Below are 17,727 nucleotides of genomic sequence, written 5' to 3'. Positions count from 1 at the left end.
TCCCCTTTCCTTCACCCGGCCCTGTTGCCGTGAGCAGGAACACAGTAACGGAAGCTGATGCCACGGCGTTCAGCTCAGCAAGGAAACATTAATCACAGGTTGACAGGAATAAGATAGAATAACTGCATTTGAGTGTGCTCTTAAAGATATATTTACAGTGCATTTTGGTTGGAACACATCAACTTCGTGAATCTTTTTCTAATCTAATTTAGGCACTTCAGGAGGACCTGAGAGAGAAGGAAAGAGAAATTGCCACAGAGAAGAAAAATAGCTTAAAGAGGGATAAAGCAATTCAAGGCCTAACCATGGCATTAAAATCAAAGGAAAAAGAGGTATGTCTGAGGAGTGAAGTGGGATTTTTCTTCATTAGTTTCGGTGGCTTGCCTGTCCTACCCTGAAGTTTTAGCTTTAGACAGAAAGTTCGTAAGTGCTAGGATAGTACAAAAAGTGGGTCCCGTAGTCAGTTGGAGTTGTTTAAACTATAGTCAGTGGTCCTAATAACTAAATATGAATACAAGTTTCTAGTAAGCCACATTGAAAGAGGTACAAAGATGTAAGCTAATTTAAATAATACGTGAACATAATTACTTCCACATGTGGTCAGTGAAACAAGCAATGGTGACCTATTTCATTTCGTCCCTCAGTACCAAGGGTTTAAAGTTCAGTTGTACTTCTAGCATCTTAGTGAGACTTGCCCAGGCATGTGCCCAGTGACTCCCCTAAAAGTTATGCAGATTGATTGTTTTGAAGGACAACTGAAATTTGAGATAAAGGAATTTGTGAGGCAAAGTTGTGGCTGGGAAGCAAGAAGCTTAGGAAGCAAGAAGCTTATGTGGGTTGTTGTGGTTGGCATCCACCGTGGCAGCTGATAGCTCTTTCCTTATCACTTGTTGGTACTAAAATCTGCTGTATCTCAGTGATTAACTAAGGCCCACACTCAGCAAAGGGACCCAGCTCTACTTTCATGGGATGGGTATTGGAAATGAGGGAAGTGCAGGGGTTGGGCAGGCAGAGGGAAGGATAACTGATCCTAAACGATGAGAAGGCACAAGCTGAGAAAGAGGTGCAGATGGGAGGTCATTTGGAGAAAGAAGCAATGGCCAAAGCCTGTACGGTGTAGCACCACAAATGGGCTGGGATTCCTGAGGAACAAAGTGCACAATTTAAATGAAACTGTAGAAACTGGATGTGTTGCAAGGGCCCAGTGGTGTGGGGCCTAATCATGTCAACTGCTTTGGGGTACATGGCTGAATAGCAGAGGGGCTAGTCACATTTTCACTTTAGAGGAGCCTCTGGCTGTATGTGAAGAATGACTTCAGGAGGTGGAGAGCGGAGGCAAATGTGGGTAGCTCAGGCAAGAGCCAAGGCAGGCTTTATTAGGACAGAGGTCACAGCAAGCAAAGTAAAGGAAGAGGACTGTATTCTAGAAATAATAGTAGAAATGATTAAAAAAAAAATAGAAATTTGGGAAATCTGATAATTGGATGTAAGAATTCAGAAAACAGGCAGTCAAGGAGACTGGAGGTGTCTGGCTTACATGACTGGGGATATGAGATGACATTGACTTGGCTCAGAGCATGACATTGAGACAGGAACACTGGCCTTAAGGAGGGAGGGAAGCATGGGCAGGATGGAAAGCCAGTTAACTTGGGAGTCCTTAATTTTAGTCATGAGTTTACATTCTGAGTGTTGACTAATATATTCAGTGAAAGCATAGAATGGGAAGGAAGGAGGCTAAAAGTGAGACTATAAAGGATACTGTGAATTCAGGAATGGGACAGGCATTTCCAGAGGGGGCAGCAGGAATGGCTGCAGAAATAGGAAACTAGTGTTGAGAAGCTAAGGGAGTGCAGTGTCAGCTGCAAATTCGAGTTGGGTCTTTTACCCCATGAACTAGGATTCATTGGGGGCCCAGCTGGAGTAGGAGACCTTTATTCAGTGTGTTGTGTCATTAGTAGTGGAATAGTTCCAAGGTGTAGAAGTGAGAGTTTGTATAGAAGGCGAGACCATTTGGGAGAAGCCACAGCAAGTAATTGGTTGAGTCATATGAATGGATAATAATAATAGTAATGCTTGTTATTTTAGTACCAATGTACATTACCTCATTTAGCACTAAAAACACCATAGTTGGATGAGTGGTATTCATCATGTATTAGTCTGTTTTTCATTACTATAAGGAAATATTAGAGGCAGGATAACTTTATAAAGAGATTTATTTCACTCATTTTTTTTCTGATGCTATTCTCTGATGTGTTTAGCCTCTGGTGAAGGTCTAGGAGCAGATAGCAGGAGTGCAAGTAAGCAGGGCAGAACATGTCAGATGAACCTTGAGAGATTGGGCTCCTCTAGAACCTTCCAAGAGTGTGTTCCAAATGACCCAAGGACTTTTTGGATTGAGTTCTTGAAGGCCCACCTCTTAACATTGCCACATGGAGGATCAGGTTTCTGACACATAGACACCTGGGGATGATACTCTGACTTTATGTTGTCCATAGCCACAAGTGAGGAGATTGAGTCTTAGGGAGGGTAAGCTACCTAGTTAACAAATGGCAAAACCAGAAATGCCACTCAGAGTTTGTCTCTCTATAACGTACTACAGGTCAGGGGAAAGCATGCAAGTTGGGTAGGAAAGAGAGCCCACCTATGTATGTGGCTGCCATTTGTTGTTTCCCCAGGTTGAAGAACTTAACTCTCAAATCGAAGAGCTCACTGTCGCCTTCACCAAAGCCAGAGAGGCTCCCTCAAAATCCCAGGTCTCAGAATTCCAGGTAAAAGCTTTCATTGGTGTAAGTGGCTTTCTTCAGTCTTCATTCCAAGAGAGGCCTGGACTTTGCAGCAGAAGGGAACCCGAGAGATTTTAATAAGGGTAATCATGGGTGGGTTTTGTTGATAGAATTTATAAGTTTAATCAAAGGGAGGTTGTCCACCAGTTTTTGGAGTTTTGGTGGCCTTTCAATGTGATGAAGAAGAAGAAGAGGAAGAAGAAGGAGGGGAGGAGGAGAAGAGGAAGAGGAGGAGGAAGAAGAAGAAGAAGAAGAAGAAGAAGAAGAAGAGGAAGAAGAAGAGGAAGAAGAAGAAGAAGAAGAAGAAGAAGAAGAAGAAGAAGAAGAAGAAGAAGAAGAAGAAGAAGAAGAAGAAGACAATGACAATAAAAGCTACTCTAGTCATTGGGAGTGCTGAGTTAGCTTTCAGCCAACATGTAGAATATCTCACTTAATCTTCACAGTCCTTGAGGAAAATAATCATCATACCCTTCTCTTTGTGCAGTGTTTTTTGAGGCTCATTGAAGGTGTTCAGTTTACTCACTCACAGCTAACAGGTGGCAGAGTCAGGACTTAAATTCTTCAGTTGTAACTAATAGCAAGCATTTGTTGAACACGTACTTTGTCCCCAGCCCTGCTACATATTCTCCAGAGATTAACTCCTCTATCTGTGTAGCATTTGAAGCAGATACTCTTGATATCCTTGTTTGAATGCTGAGGAACTCCAGGGTGAGCAATGTGACCTTTTTACCACACTGGTGGGTGACAGGGCCAGGATTTGACCCCAGGGCCTTAGGCACTTCACACGCTAGAGTCCTCTGCTCCTCTCTGGCTGCCTCTTCTTGCTGTTTTCTGAATCTATGGTCTAGACTTGATAACCTTTGATCTCTTTTGTGCCTACAATGCTGTGCTTCAAGGATGCCTCCCACCCATCTACTCTCCCTTTTTCAAATTTTAGTTTTGTGCTTAGAATCACTCTAACATTTCTAGTTTACCTATACAGTTTATATAAGACTGTTGCTGATGTGGGGTCAGTGAAGTAGCATCACCAGTTCAGTCTAGGCTAGCTTAAGCTTTCCTTACTCCTGAACTAGACCTGCTCCTGCTGCTAAAGTAGAAGTTCAGTCTGATTTAGGGCTGTGTGACGTCCAAGATTCATACCTCCTGCTTTATCTGTTGCAGAGCTTTGGCTCACAATAAGAGTAATTGCAGTAATTTGGTTTAAATCATGGGATGCTAGCTGCATAGACAGATCTCTGCTTTTGCGATCTCAGACTTGCTTCTTTTACTGTTTTGACAGTAGATGATGGAATGGAGCTGTGCTTACATTTTATACCATTTCCCCCTTGCTTAGAAAATAACAAGCTTTAAAGGCCAAATTCTTTGGAAAACCATCAATATTTTCCGTTGCTTAAGAAAAGAAATGCTAGAAACCCTGTCTCGAAAAACCCCCCCCCAAAAAAAAAAAGAGAAAAAAGAAAAGAAATGCTGGCGGTTGATAGCCAGAGTCCAAGCATCCTTAGGAGACTTCGTATATTTTACTTTTTCTTGTTATCTTGGAGCTTAAGGAAGAAAGTGGCTTTGTAAACTCAACTGTTACTCAGACATATGACATGCATTTAGTAATTTGATCCTGATCAAAATGCAACACATGCAGAGTGAGGTGTCATGATAGCAGCATGGGTGAGGTCCTCGTCTGCTGTGCACAGAGAGCAGGCACTGCTGAAACCCTCTGGGTTGTGGATCAGGTTGGCAGATCTCACAACTTGTAGTGATGCTTCATCCAAAGTGGAGGTATGCTTTTGACCTTTTGAGAGTTGTGGTGGCAGGACTAGAGTGCCAGTCTGTGTCCAAAGCCCATCCCTATACTGCTCTGATTTTATATGAGTGAGTGTGTACTACATGTTTATATCAGTGTGTCATTTGAGGTGTATGTAGCTTCGATATTGTACTTACATTTGAATGTGTTTCTTTCTTTTCATTTATTTATTTATTTATTTTTAATTAATTTATTCTTGTTACATCTCAATGTTTATCCCATCCCTTGTATCCTCCCATTCCTCCTCCCCCCCCCCCCATTTTCCCATTATTCCCCTCCCCTATGACTGTTTCCTGAGGGGGATTACGTCCCCCTATATATTCTCATAGGGTATCAAGTCTCTTCTTGGCTACTTGCTGTCCTTCCTCTGAGTGCCACCAGGTCTCCCCCTCCAGGGGACATGGTCAAATGTGAGGCACCAGAATATGTGAGAAAGTCGTATCACACTCTCCACTCAACTGTGGAGAATATTCTGACCATTGGCTAGATCTGGGAAGGGGTTTAAAGTTTACCTCCTGTATTGTCCTTGGCTGGTGCCTTAGTTTGAGCGGGACCCCTGGGCCCAAATCTGCCTATCATATTGTTCTACTTGTAGATTTCTAGGACCCTCTGTATCCTTTTATTTTGCTATTCTCCCATGCGTCTCTCATTTAGAGTCCCAATAGGATGCCTTCCCCTCTGTCCCAGTTTCCTGGTAAGTGAAGGCTTTCGTGGGACATGCCCCTTGGGCTAGTATGCAGATATAAGTGAGTATATACCATTTGATTCTTTCTGCTTCTGGGTTAACTCACTCATTATGATCATTTCTAGCTCAATCCATTTACCCACAAATTTCGGGAATTCCTTGTTTTTAATAGCTGAGTAGTATTCCATAGTGTATATGTACCACAGTTTCTTTATCCACTCTTCTACTGAGGGACACTTAGGCTGTTTCCATGTTCTGGCTATTATGAATAAGGCTGCTATGAACATGGTTGAGCAAATTTTCTTGTTGTGTGCTGGAGCATCTTCTGGGTATATTCCAAGGAGTGGAATAGCTGGGTCTTGAGGAAGCCCTATTCCCATTTTTCTGAGATAGCACCAGATAGATTTCCAAAGTGGCTGTACTAGTTTGCATTCCCACCAGCAATGAAGGAGTGTTCCTCTCTCCCCACATCCTCGCCAGCATGTGGTGTCGCTTGAGTTTTTGATCTTAGCCATTCTGATGGGTGTAAGATGGAATCTCAGAGTTGTTTTGATTTGCATTTCCCTGATGACTAAGGAGGTTGAGCATTTCTTTAAGTGTTTTCTCAGCCATTTGATACTCCTCTGTTGAGAATTCTCTGTTTAGTTCCAAGCCCCATTTCTCAATTGGGTTATTCGGTTTGGTGGTGTTTAATTTCTTGAGTTCTTTATATATTTTGGATATTAGACCTTTGTCAGATGTAGGGTTGGTGAAGATTTTTTCCCAGTCTGTAGGCTGTCGCTTTGTTCTCTTGACAGTGTCTCCTGCCTTACAGAAGCTTCTCAGCCTCATGAGGTCCCATTTATTAATGGTTGACATTAAGGCCTGGGCCGTTGGTGTTCTGTTCAGGAAGTTGTCTCCTGTGCCAATATGTTCCAGGCTCTTTCCCACTTTTTCTTCTAAGTGGCTTAGTGTCTCTGGTTTTATGTTGAGGTCTTTAATCCACTTGGATTTGAGTTTTGTGCAAGGTGACAAATATGGGTCCAGTTTCATTTTTTTACACATAGACCTCCAGTTAGACCAGCACCATTTGTTGAAGATGCTATCCTTTTTCCATTGAATGGATTTGGCTTCTTTGTCAAAAATCAAGTGACCATATGTGTGTGGATTCATATCTGGGTCTTCGACTCGATTCCACTGATCAACCAGCCTGTTGCTGTGCCAGTACCATGCTGTTTTAATTATTATTGCTTTATAGTACAGTTTGAGATCAGGTATGGAGATTCCTCCGGAGCACCTTTTATTGTACAAGATTGTTTTAGCTATTCTGGGTTTTTTTTTTTCCATATGAAGTTCAGAATTGAACTTTCAATGTCTTTAAAATATTGTGTAGGTATTTTGATAGGGATTGCATTGAATCTGTAGATTGCTTTTGGTAGGATGGCCATTTTTACTATGTTAATTCTCCTGATCCATGAGCAAGGAAGATCATGCCATCTTCTCAGGTCATCTTCAATCTCTTTCTTCAGAGTTTTGAAATTTTTTTCATACAAGTCCTTCACTTGCTTAGTTAGGGTAACTCTTAGATATTTTATATTGCTTGTGGCTAATGTGAAGGGTGTGGTTTTCCTAATTTCTTCCTCTGCAAGCTTGTCATTTGTGTATAGGAAGGCTACAGACTTTTTGAGTTAATTTTGTATCCAGCCAATTTGCTGAGGTGTTTATCAGCTTTAGGAGTTCTCTGGTGGAGTTTTGAGGGTCACTTATGTACACTATCATATCATCTGCAAAGAGGGATAATTTGACTTCCTCCTTTCCCATTTGGATACCTTTGATCTATTTTTGTTGTCTTATTGCTCTGGCTAGAACTTCGAGTACTATATTGAAGAGATATGGAGAGAGTGGGCAGCCTTGCCTTGTTCCCGATTTGAGAGGAATTTCCTTGAGTATCTCACCATTTACTTTGATTTTGGCTATTGGCTTGCTGTATATAGCCTTTATTATGTTGAGGAAAGTGCCTTGTATCCCCGATCTCTCTAAAACTTTAAACATGAATGGGTGTTGAATTTTATCAAAGGCTTTCTCTGCATCCAAGGAGATGATCATGTGGTTTTTTATTTTCAGTTTGTTTATATGGTGGATTACATTGATGGATTTCCGTATATTAAACCATCCCTGCATGCCTGGAATGAAGCCTACTTGGTCATGATGAATGATATCTTTGATATGCTCCTGTATTCGTTTTGCAAGTATTTTATTTAGTATTTTTGCATCTATGTTCATAAGAGAAATTGGTCTGAAATTCTCTTTCTTTGTTGAGTCTTTGTGAGATTTAGGTATCAATGAGACTATGGCCTCATAGAATGAATTTGGTAATTTTCCATCCATTTCTGTCTTTTGGAGTAGCTTGAAGAGTATCGGTATTAGCTCGCCCTTAAAGGTCTGGTAGAATTCTGCACTGAAACCATCTGGCCCTGGGCTTTTTTTGGTTGGGAGACCATCGATGATTGCTTCTATTTCTGTAGGGGAAATGGGACTATTTAGCTTGTTTATCTGTTCTTCTGAATGTGTTTCTTTCATGTTAACGGACCTGCTGTGATGTGGTGAGATTTGAACTCATTGCAGCCTGAGTTTAAAAGCCAATAGCAGCTGGAGAGATGGCTCAGTGGTTAAGAATATTTGCAGCTCTTTCAGATGTCATGAGTTTTGTTCTCAGTGCCCAGGTAGGACAGCTTACAGCTATCTGTAACTCCAGTTCCTGTGGACTTGACACCCTCTTCTGGCCTGTGTGGACAAGTTTACCCATGTGACCCCCTTCAAGATATATACACATATACATAATTAAAAATAAAAAGAACAAAAGACAAAGGTCACAGGGTTGCATGATGTTGAATTTGACAATGAAGCAGCAGCAGGTGATATTTAAATTCTTATAATGGCTGCCAAGGTACAGATTTATAGACTCAACTTCAGATCTCAGGTGTGACTGTGAAGGCTACAGTGTAGGCTGTTAACTCCTCTTGCCCATTTAAAGTTATTTCTGGATTGGAAATGATATTCTCCTCCAGGTGTAAAAGTAAAAACACTTATTGAGGGAAACTTTCAAAATAACTTCTATACTTAAAGTAGTAGAAAGAAAGTAATAGAAATTAGCAGCAAACTCACCTCTAAATATATTCACTGTTGATGCCTTCACATACACTTATACCTGTATGCGTGTGTGTGCGCGCGTGCACACACACACACTTACTTTTAAAAGTTATGTGTGGAGGCTAGCCTCTGTCTCTCTCTATCTTATATTTTGAAGCAGGGTCTCTTGGTGAGCTTGGAGCTCATTAATTTGGCTAGACTGAGTGGCCAGTAAAACCTGGGGTCCTCCTATGTCTACCTGTGCTGGTCTTACAGACATTCACAGCTGCTTTTGGCTCTTACGTGGAGAGTGGACTCTGGTCCTCTTGTCTGCAGAGCAAGCATTGTACTAATTGAACTATCCCCAGTCTCTCCCTCTCTTTTAAAAGAAGAAATTGGGGTTTCTATATGTTACCCAGTGTTTTAGTTAGGATATTGCTGTGAAGCGACACCATGACCACAACAACTCTTACAGAGGAAAAACATTTGACTGGTGCTGGCTTACAGGCTCAGAAGTCTGTCCATTATTGTCATGGTGGGAAGCATGGCGGCACACATGGTCCTAGAAAGGTAGCTAAGAGTTCTGTATCTAGATTGGCAGGCAACAGGCAGAGAGAGTGAGCCAGTGGGCCTGGATTGAACATTTTAAACCTCAAAGTCTACCCTCAGTGACACTTTCTCCAGCAAGGCCATGAGTCCTTATCCTTTCAACTAATACCACTTCCCAGTAGCTGGGGGCCATCCTCATCTAACCACCATACCCATGCTGGCCTCAAACTTTAAGGCTCATGTGATCTTCCTGACTTACCTCCTTGAGTATCTGTGATTACAGATGTGTTCTAAGCCATTGCGTATTTCTTGTTCTATAATCCTTTCTTTAACATTCTTGCCATGGCAGCATAGTGTTGATCTACTCAGACTTTGTCATGTTCATTTTGAAATAATTGTTGACTCACATATATGTTTCAGCGTCTCTTTATTGAGTCTTCCAAGGTAACATCTCCCAAGCCACATAGCTAAAACTGGTTCAGTGCAGTTGGATCCTTTTATAAGTGAGCAAGAATAATTTGCCTAATTTTATATTTGGCCTTTAGTTTTTGGCCACATGTAACTGGGCCAAATATTTGCCGCTTGGGCATCATTCAGGAAAAGGTAAAGAGCCCTCTAGGGAAGTTTTTCAAAGGGCCATTTAAGGAAAATTTAACGTGGAAAGTGTTTTTATGAAATGAGTCAAACGTGTGTCTGAATTCTTTGAAGCTGGATTTTTAAGGAGAGTTTGCCATCATTATTCATGCAATAATCCTGCAGAACTTCCAGCCTTGGTAACTGTGAACAATCACTGTGTTTAACATGCCCCTAACTGGTGCCTATTTCCAGCTTCCCCTTCAAATTTGGTCTTCTTGTTTTCATTCTTCCCAGTTTATTGGTGTTAGTTAGTCTTCACTGGTGAGGGCAAGTGATGCTGAGCCAGGGAAGAACACAGGCTGGGAAATGATTTGAATTCCAGATTGAATTATGGGCAGTCTGATGACAGGCTAGTCACTCAGCCGCCCTGAGCTTCACTTACTTAAGAGTGTGCTTTCACCTCTTACTGACAATAAGTATTCTCCAGTCCTTGTTGGTCTTTGCTTCTTGAGTTTATCTAAACACCAGCATCAACATGAGTACTGGTTTGGTCTGTGTCTCAGGCATACCCTTGGTCAGTGTATACCATAAGTCTGCAGAGGGCAATGTTAACTTGTGTGCCTTCATACAGTTCCTCATTTCTAGTTGCTCAGACCATCCTCACAGAGTTACTGAGGAAGAGTGACATTTCAAAACAAGCTGACTGGCACCAGATAGTCCCATTTAAACAATCATATTTTGTAACTGAAAACTTACTTCAATTCATTATTTTTATTGTTGATGGTTCAGAATATTTTGTTCCCTTTTTGTGTATTACATAGATCTTTTCTCAGGCAAATTGTATATTAATGTAATAAAAATATTTGATGTATTTAGCCCTTGAACTCTGATGGCATTAAGAGCCTTTGAAAATTGGCTTTGACTGCCGTGCTGGACACTGACTCCTTTTCCTGTGTAAGCCTCTGGACTTGAGCAATACTATCAAAAGAGAGCGACCACTGCTTGTCATTTCCCCTCATTTTCTCTTTATTATTGATTGGCTGATTGTGATATCAGGGTTCAGTCCAGGGCTTCACAAGTGAGGCAAGTGATTTATAATTGACCTAAACTCCAAACATCATATTCTGTCCTTTTAAAGTGACTTAATTTAATTGTTTTGAAACTATTAGAAAAGTAACAAGCTCAGTTACCTTAAAACGTTAGAGAATCCAGAGAAGCAGAAAAGTCAGCTGTATTCCCACTGCATTGAAGTTAGTTTTGTTAACAGTTTGTGGTTTTCCTTCTTTTATTTGTTTCTTTTCGTTTGTTTTCTTTCCTTCCCAACAATAACACAACCCATGCTTTGTCCTGTAGTTTCCCAAGGTGCTACTCTTTGGGCTTTGGATACTGAATGCTGCCTGGTTTTCTTCCTCCCTGCCCGGAAGGCAAAAACAGGAGCTCTTCTCACTTGTTTATGCCATTTGAAACCAGGTGCCTTTTTCCTTCCTAGGGGTCTGAGGACTATGAAGCTGCCCTGGCAGAAAAAGAAGCCCTGTTGGCCAAGCTACACTCAGAAAACCTCACAAAGAGCACTGAGAACCATAGGCTGCTCAGGAATGTTAAAAAGGTCACCCAGGAGCTGAGGGACCTGAAGAAGGAGAAGCTGAGACTAGAGAGGGACCTGGAAGAAGCCCACCAAGAGGGGGACAGAGGAGCCCAAACCATCCATGTGAGTGCCTCCCGTGTGCCTCCCACACTCTTGACATGGTGGGCGGTGCATCAGGTCTGGGTCCTGTGATGGTTTCTACTCATAGGAGGAGGATGCTGTTCAGAAAACTTAAATAAATCTGGAAAAAAAAAAAATCTAAAGATGTTTCTCTTATCTCCTCAGTAGAAGTGACACTCTCACTCACCCCTTCTCTTGGTGCTGCCATCAAGTTGACAGTAGTTTGTATTCTGCTCTTTAAAGTCCGTCGCTCACTCCTGCTGTGCTGCTGGGTTGTGAATGTTCTTCAGAGATATGTCTTTGGTGTCATGTAGTTAGTCACTTGGTTGCTCTTCAGTTGACTTAACCAGACTCTTATTACAAAGCACTGGGCATTTTTACCTTGAAACCTATACTGCAGCAAACTCCCCTGTGCTGAGTATTTCCACTGGCTCTTTCTGACAGAGGTTTAATTACTGAGTCAAAACCCACCAATATTTAAAGACTATTTTATAGACATCAAACTGTTCTCCAGACAAATTGTGCTATGTTTTAAGACTATGCTTTTTTTAACACTGGGTATTAGCATTTAAAAATTCTTAAATTTGGTACACTATTAAATTCCAATTCTATCAAGCTTGAGTATTCTTTAATTGAGCTCACTTTAATTGAATCCCTCCTGAGAGTCAAATCCACATGCAGAGCTTTGGTGCATCAGGCTATATGGAATCTGAGTTTGAGTGGTCATGGATTCTGTGTTATGAGTCACTCTCTAGCATCTGGAGTGGGTAGTTATCAGCTCAGAGGAGAGCCCGCAGTTGACCTTGGCTGTTGGCAGGGATGCTGAGATTCACGATTGCCATGCCCTGTCTACACTAAGCAGGGAAGTGAAGTCAAACGTTTGGATGTTTAATAAGTATTTCAACAAATGTTCAGAGAACAACAGTGGGGACTTAGAGAAGAAACCATCAGCTGCACTTGTATCACCTGAGTGAAGCCACTCTTTTTCATCTTCTTGCCAGCATTACTTTCAGCCCCAGTACATCCGACCCCTCTTTCCTGTTACAGGCTGACTACTGTCCTTTGGTTTTGGATCACTCATCATCACTTTCCATGTTGTTTAGGACAAAGAGTGGCCATGGTGAATGGCACGTACTCACACGGATAGCTTTCACATGTTAGTAATTTCTTCCTTGGATTGGACATTTTGGCTGTTGAAACAATACCACAGCAAACATGAGCATGCACACATTTTCTCATGAAACACTTAGGATAAACTTTGAGGAATTACAGCACTAGATCATAAAGTGCAAACATTTTATATTTGCAAATTGTGCTTCCACGTTGTCATTTATCCAGAGTGGTATCCCAGTGTGTGCTGCCACCTGAGATGGCAATAGGCCAGTCTGTTGTATCCTGATAGAAATCCTGTTTCCTATATTTTAGATGCTAATGGGATTTCTGAAGGCTTTGGTTTTCTATTGATCACAGAGAAGGGAGGGCACATCGTGTACTTTCCTATATTCTTCCCATCAGTCCAGCCAAACAGTGAGTTTTTTAGACTCCTAGCTTGGATCATGTACTGTTTTTGTTGGCAGGAGTGTGTGTCTATGTATGTACATGTATGCCATCATTGGTAGCCTCCTTAAGAACCACACATTTTGAGGTCAGTGAGCAGGTGCTGAGAAAACAGTGTTGTTGCAAGGCCCTGGGAAGACCAAAGCAACAGCTGTGTTCCTAAATGCTTACCTTGAGTGAACTGGTTTGGGAATCACAGTTTCCTGGCATCTCAGTGGGACTGTTTTTATACATTGTTCTGTACATGTTTCTAACACAGTGGTCTGGCCAGTCTCACTATTCTTGTTAACACATTTCACCCATTGCTATCTGTACTTAACTCTTGGTCATAGTTTAGGAGTCTAGCTGAATCCCTCTCAAGAAGATGTTTCACACCAGATCATGGAGGTACAGTCTGAGGAGATGTGCTGAGATAGTAATTTTGTTTCATGGTTCTAGAATGTGAAAGCACAGGAGGAAACATAGCCGTGCATATCTTATCAGCTTATTGTTATTAAGTAGGTTCCTTAATACTAATTTAGAATGCTTCCCACTTGACAGCTGCTATTTGACAATGGCAAAACCCTAGACCTCTCTGTGGCTTCTATTTTTGCTGTGGAAAAGAAGAGAAATCCACTTGTAATTCAACATCATTGAGTGCTTTGTGTAAACCCTCTACTAGGCATGGCCACACTTCCAGAGTAGAGATAGGAACATACCGCCACAGGACCTCCTTCTCTTCCTTCTCCTTGTCTCCTCCTCCTTCTCTTTGTTCTTTTTTATGATAGCCATTATCGCTAGTGTGATGAGTTCTTGCAGCATTTTTAGTTTTCATTTCCTTAAGGGCTAAGAGCGTTAAACATTTTTTATGTATTTATTGACCATGGTATTTCTTCTTTTGAGAATGCCTTTAAGTGTCCACCACTTGGAAAGCAGCTACCTCTTTATATGTTGCCACAACCACATGTTTGGGCCCAGAGAACATTATTCTCATTGACAGATTAACTGAGCCTCATAATTTAAATGGCTTTGCCATGGTCACCTAAACAGTGATACATAGATGGAGTGGATCTGGTCTCTAATTTCAGAACTTTGCCTAAGATACTATGCTGTAGTACCAGCAAACAAGCAATAGATAGGAATATGGTGTATTTGGAAGAAAGAAAGATTTTGATATTCTCTGTTTTCTACAGACCAGAAAAATTCGTTCTCAAGAAAACCACTCTACAATGTTCTGGTTATTTGAAGCTTTGAAAATAATTTGTTCCTCTCAGTGTTTCTCAAACATGTGTCATAGTTTATATAAAGTTATACAAAAAATGAGTTTAGGAATAAAGGTAAAAACATTGGACTCTCAAAGGGAAAGATGGCAAGGATTTTGGAACCATAGTCAATATGGTAAGCATGCTGGAGTCCTTCGTGGTACCAAAGAAGGGGACTTGAGGTTCAGTTGGTAGTTAGTTCCTGGCAGAGTGAAAAGGGAATCAAGACACAGGGTTTCCAGTGTTTGGGAGATGAACATTTTAAGATAAAAGGCCAGCTTTAGCTGGCACTGAGGCCCAAGGGAAGAATTGTGTCTGGTGGGTTTTATAAAGAGAACTCAACACTTACAGAGTCTTCAACAATAGTCCATTCAATCAAAGCAGGTCTGTGCAAGCCAGATCGATGCTGGCCATGCCAGTGAGCTTGTAAGTATTGAGGTTTTCAGTTCCTGGGACTGGATCTAGCTGTTTCTCATTGTTGTGTTCTCTTGGACAAGAACTTGAAAATCAGGTGGAAATATTGCAGTCTTGTTTTTAGATGAATCCCGACTTAAAGTCTGTACTGAGGAACCGTAGCAAATAGACGTAGTTTGTATGACATTCCCTGATCCCGATAGCGTGGCAGCCAGCTGTCTCTTAGATGTGATCGAACCATCCTTTGTCCATGCCAGGAACATTCATTTTCTGGCTCTTTGTGTGTCTGGAGACAATGCCTTTGCCGGAAGCAGTTTGGATCAGAGACCAGTGGACTTGCTTTGCCTGACTGTGTGAGCATATGAGAAGTTGGCCCGTAAGGGTCAGCTCTCATGTTGGTTTTAATCACTTTGATTACAGCCTGTGTGCCAGTTGACTTAGCACATGCTATAATTTGTACTTTTGTTGATTCTGCACACATTTATTGAGTGCATGTAATGTGCTGTCTTTGGTGAATACCAGCTTTAATTTTACTGTGGGGATCTTACGAAGGGAGACGGCAAAAATTGAGAGTGGCAGACAGGTACTCTGTATCTTGTTATATGCCTCCATGCCATCAGAGAGACCCATGTCCCTTGAAGCAAATTCAGAAAGCATTCATAAGGAAGCAGGAACAAGTATTCCCTGTTCAGCATCCTGACTGTGGAAGTTAAAGTGACCTGTGTAGGTGGTGACTGGGAGGTGACTTGGATATTCGCTATCCTCTGTCTCTGATTTAAAAGCCCTGTTTGGCCCAGAAACTCATACTCTTCTTGTACAGTGTGTGTGTGTGTGTGTGTGTGTGTGTGTGTGTGTGTGTGTGTGTGTGTGGTGTGGTGTTTGTTGAAGGATATGAGAGAGCTTTACTTTAAATCTGTGTCTGGCTCAGTCTCTCGGTTTTACGTTTTTTATTTTTTATTTTTGTATAGCAGCCTGTATTGGACTGTGGCTGAGCTGTAATCCCTAGACTGTCTAACAGTGATTGTGTCTGTCATGGGACCTGTCATCTGCTGCCCTGACAAGTTGTGCCCTTCAGTACCTGGGCACTTAGCTCTGTGGGATGCTTTTGTTGGCTATAAGCCAGAGCTCTAATTAAAGTGGTTACTATCACCCAGTTGGCCTACTCTTGCATGATCTACCAAGAATAGAGTTAATTTGTGGGAAGTTCAACTTGAACCCCTCTAAATATTCATTTATGGGTAGCCCAAAATGATATTGGGATGGCATTTAGTACATCTTTGAAAGCCTCAGTCAGTATGGGCATTTGATGACAATGGCTAGGCCTGGTGGATTAGGCTTAGGACCATAGATCCAAGAGAGGATATTTTGTTTTGTTTCTACCAAGCTTGAAATCTCCTTTTGCCTTTTTTTTTTTTAAATTCAAATGTGAAATGTTTCGATGTCCTTGTAGCATAATGTGCAGCTCAAATGAACTAAGAAGGATGCTGTGTCCTTGCAAACCCCAAACCCCAGTTTCTGGGCTGGTAGGAGGGTTCAGAGGGTGAAAGTGCTTTCTGTACAAGCCTGATAGCTTGTGTTGTATCTCAGAACCTGCTTATAAGTGGAAGGAGAGAAATGGCTCTTATAGCTCCCCTCTAACCTGCATGTACCGGCTGTGGCACCAGGATCAACAGCAGCAGCAGCAACAACAACAACAACAACACACACAAATAAATAAAATAAAAATCTGAGGTTTTCATAAGAAGATGATGGACTGAGTCCTGTTCCATCACTTGTCAGCTGTTGGGTTTGAACCATGGGGTCCATTTCTTACCTGCAGAACAGGGTTTATTACGGGGTTTGTATGGATAGGCTATAGCACCTTTCATTTTGTCATGGTGGTCACTAAGTAGAAAAAGGAAGCAGTTTTAGCAGGTGTCTTTGCAGAGGTGGGCACTAGCACTGGGCTTGGAGCTCAGTTTCCTTAGAGATGAATAAGCTCTAAGCCAACTTCTTAAACACTCACCCTTCTAAAATGGCATGGATCCTTTGTATTTTTAGCATTAAACAAAGGAGTACTGAAATGGAATATGTGAGAAAAAGCATCCTGTGCTTATTCCTGAGGTATAGGTGTTCTCTGTGCCTGCATTTCTTATTTATTTCCCATTTTCCTGCTTTTACTTGTGTGTCAAGTGCTGGCTTGGGATGCCCTGATGACAGACTGTTGTCCTTTGGAGTCTCCTAGAGCATGCTGAGTGTGTGGAGCATGCTGAGTGACCCCTTCCCAGTCAGCCACCCTGATCAACAGTAACCTCTGCTCTGAGGACCATGCTTGTCTTTTCCAGCTGACTGACCCCTTGGAGAAAGGGTCAGAGTGCCCTTGGGTAGAGAAGCTTGGGCATCTCACTAGTTCTTGCCGAAGATGCTGTAAAAGCTGCGTTACAATGCTGACCTCTTCGTTTCCTTCATCACTCTGCTAGGCTCAGTTCTGGGCACTGGGTGCAGTAGGTAGAGACAAGTCAAACACGCTCTCTGATGGCATCTCATGGAGAACTATGATGGAAATATGAATAGAGCCAGATAAAATACGGTGTACTGAGAGCAGGATAGCCCAGATACTCCCAAAGGCTCTGAGCATGGAGCTCTGCTGAGGGAGCTGAGGAGAAGAAGGGTGGCTTCACAGAAGTAGGCTGTGGCCATAGGGGCGGGAGAGGTAGAAGCGCTATTCTGCTACAGTGTGTTGTTGGCAGTGAACCTGTCACCTGGGAAGCCGGAGTGGGGCTGGAGGAAGGGCAGGTTTGTTCCCTTGTTTGTATCCCCTAGGTGTGGTTTAGAGAGGTATGGTGTCTTGGCTGTGTCTGGCCAGTCATGCCCTGATGCAGGCTCAGCTTAAGCCACAGGTTCTTTGTCCAGCCCCCACAGAGGTTTTAATTTTTAATTTTTTCAAAAGAAAGTTCCTTATGTAGCCTCAGTGGGATTTGAACTCACTGTGTAGACAAAATGTGATAGAATTTTAGGTGTGCCATCTGTTCAGGATTGTTTTATTCCAATAGCTTCTATTGCTTTTTTTTTTAATGTCTCCCTCCCCCATTTATGGGTGTTTTGTCTACATGTGTACTGTGTGCATGCCTGGAGCTCACAGGGCCAGAAGAGGCCATCAGATTCACGTGAATTGGAGTTAGTTATAAACTGATATGTGAGTGCTTGCCTTCGAACCTGTGTCCTCTGGAAGAGCAGATACTCTTAATTGCTAAGCCATATCTCCAGCCCCTATTATTATTTTAAAATTATGAATATGTGTGTATGCCATTTATGTGTGGGTACCTGTGGGG

General features: G+C 42.0%; 1 protein-coding gene across 2 annotated transcripts in view; it reads left to right on the top strand.

The window, feature by feature from the left end:
• Cdk5rap2 (CDK5 regulatory subunit associated protein 2) overlaps positions 1-17,727 on the top strand; it is a 174,472-nt gene that overhangs the window by 39,669 nt on the left and 117,076 nt on the right. Inside the window, exons 8-10 of one of the 2 annotated variants that reach the window (XM_051163243.1) lie at positions 213-332; positions 2,676-2,768; positions 10,989-11,207. In XM_051163243.1, coding sequence (XP_051019200.1) covers positions 213-332; positions 2,676-2,768; positions 10,989-11,207 — 432 coding nt within the window. Of the gene's footprint in view, positions 1-187; positions 333-2,675; positions 2,769-10,988; positions 11,208-17,727 lie in introns of those variants that run through there. The other variant, XM_051163236.1, reaches the window with a different exon arrangement.

This window comes from Acomys russatus, chromosome 2 (assembly GCF_903995435.1).
Source record: "Acomys russatus chromosome 2, mAcoRus1.1, whole genome shotgun sequence".
Taxonomy (NCBI): domain Eukaryota; kingdom Metazoa; phylum Chordata; class Mammalia; order Rodentia; family Muridae; genus Acomys; species Acomys russatus.
The sequence above is the reverse complement of the archived record's forward strand: the minus strand, read 5'-3'. Positions and strand labels throughout refer to the sequence as shown.